We start from the raw sequence: 1,428 nt of genomic DNA on the forward strand, positions 1-1,428 counted from the left end.
ACCCGCACGGGCGTCCACATGACCCACCACACCACACCCTCACGCACCACCCACACAACACACACACACCACACACCCACACAGGCACACCACCACACGCACGACCATCCATCCATCCATCCATCCATCCATCCATCCATCCATTTATCCATCCATCCATCCATCCATCCATCCATCCATCCATCCATCCATCCATCCATCCATCTATCCATCCATCCATCCATCCATCTATCCATCTCTTTATATATCGTTCTATTTATCTATCTCTCTATTTGTCTCTTCCTTCTCATAATCTAGGACATAACAATTTTAAACGATCAATCGTAGGCATCCATAACTTAGCGAACATTAAATCACGTACAAATATACGCGTTGAACATATATATATATATATTTATTAAAGTCCATAATCATATATTGTTGTATTCCATATAAACGAAGGTCATTTTCTTTCTTTCAGCTATTGACCTATCCGCGTTTCTGTGTGGGATTGCCGCCGTGACGTTCATGATGATCGGCGTAGGTCTGGGTGTCTTGGCTTCCTTTATTGGTCGTGCCAACATTATGCTGAAGGGCTGCCAGTTCACATTCATTGCAGGTTAGCATACAGACTTATACCCCGCACAGACTGCAAAATTTGATCCCACATCAAACTAGTCCGGGCCAGGCCCGGGCCAGGCGCGCGTTAAATCGCAGCGTACAAGCACACTGAAGTACACAGCGTGTACACACTGCAAAAATTTGGCCCGCGCCTGACCAGGATTAGCTTGATGTGGTATCAAATTTGCAGTCTGTACGAGGTAATAGTGACGTCACGAATCTCTCCCGCTAGCGTCGCCACCTAACTCCACTCCAGCGCGCACACCAGCATGTGTCCCCCCACACTGGAACACACGCTGCACTCTATGGCATTTACTGTATATGTCTTGCTGGTCTTTTGTACACTGGTTGGCATTGACAGAGCCACAGTTTCAATGGCCCCAATCTAATTGAGCGATGATAGAAAAATACGCGAATGCGTGTGTCAGCCTTGGCGACCATCGATTGTGTCTCTTGGCGACTCCCTCGCGCCCAGTCAGCGCCACCGGTGGTGCATGACGTCTACAGTGATCGTCGAAGGGTAGGCATGCACAGCGACGCACACACGCGGATACTACCTACAGCAAACATCACCTGCTGCCGTCCATGATGCTCGCGACGTCGATAATGCTGAATAGTAAATATCATCGTGAAATAGGGACAACGTTGCTTTACTTGACTGTATCTCCTCATCATCCTGATCATCCTCCTCCCCGTCTTTCGGTCCCTCTCACGTTCACTCTCTTTCCCGGGTGTGTCGCATGTCGCTCTTTCTGCCCCCTTCTCTTCTCTTCTCCTCTCTTCCCGTCTCGTTTTTTCCTGCTTTGATTTTTGTTTTTCTTTGTTTTT

The 1,428-nt window shown here is 48.1% G+C and overlaps 1 protein-coding gene across 1 annotated transcript in view; it reads left to right on the forward strand.

Annotated features, from left to right (window-relative positions):
• LOC106806764 overlaps positions 1-1,428 on the forward strand; it is a 21,191-nt gene that overhangs the window by 8,352 nt on the left and 11,411 nt on the right. The window contains exon 3 of the mRNA XM_014808825.1: positions 461-598. Within this exon, the coding sequence (XP_014664311.1) occupies positions 461-598 (138 nt within the window). The remainder of the gene's footprint in view (positions 1-460; positions 599-1,428) is intronic.

The sequence above is a fragment of the Priapulus caudatus genome, unplaced genomic scaffold, assembly GCF_000485595.1.
Source record: "Priapulus caudatus unplaced genomic scaffold, Priapulus_caudatus-5.0.1 Scaffold178, whole genome shotgun sequence".
NCBI classification, from domain to species: Eukaryota; Metazoa; Priapulida; class Priapulimorpha; order Priapulimorphida; family Priapulidae; genus Priapulus; species Priapulus caudatus.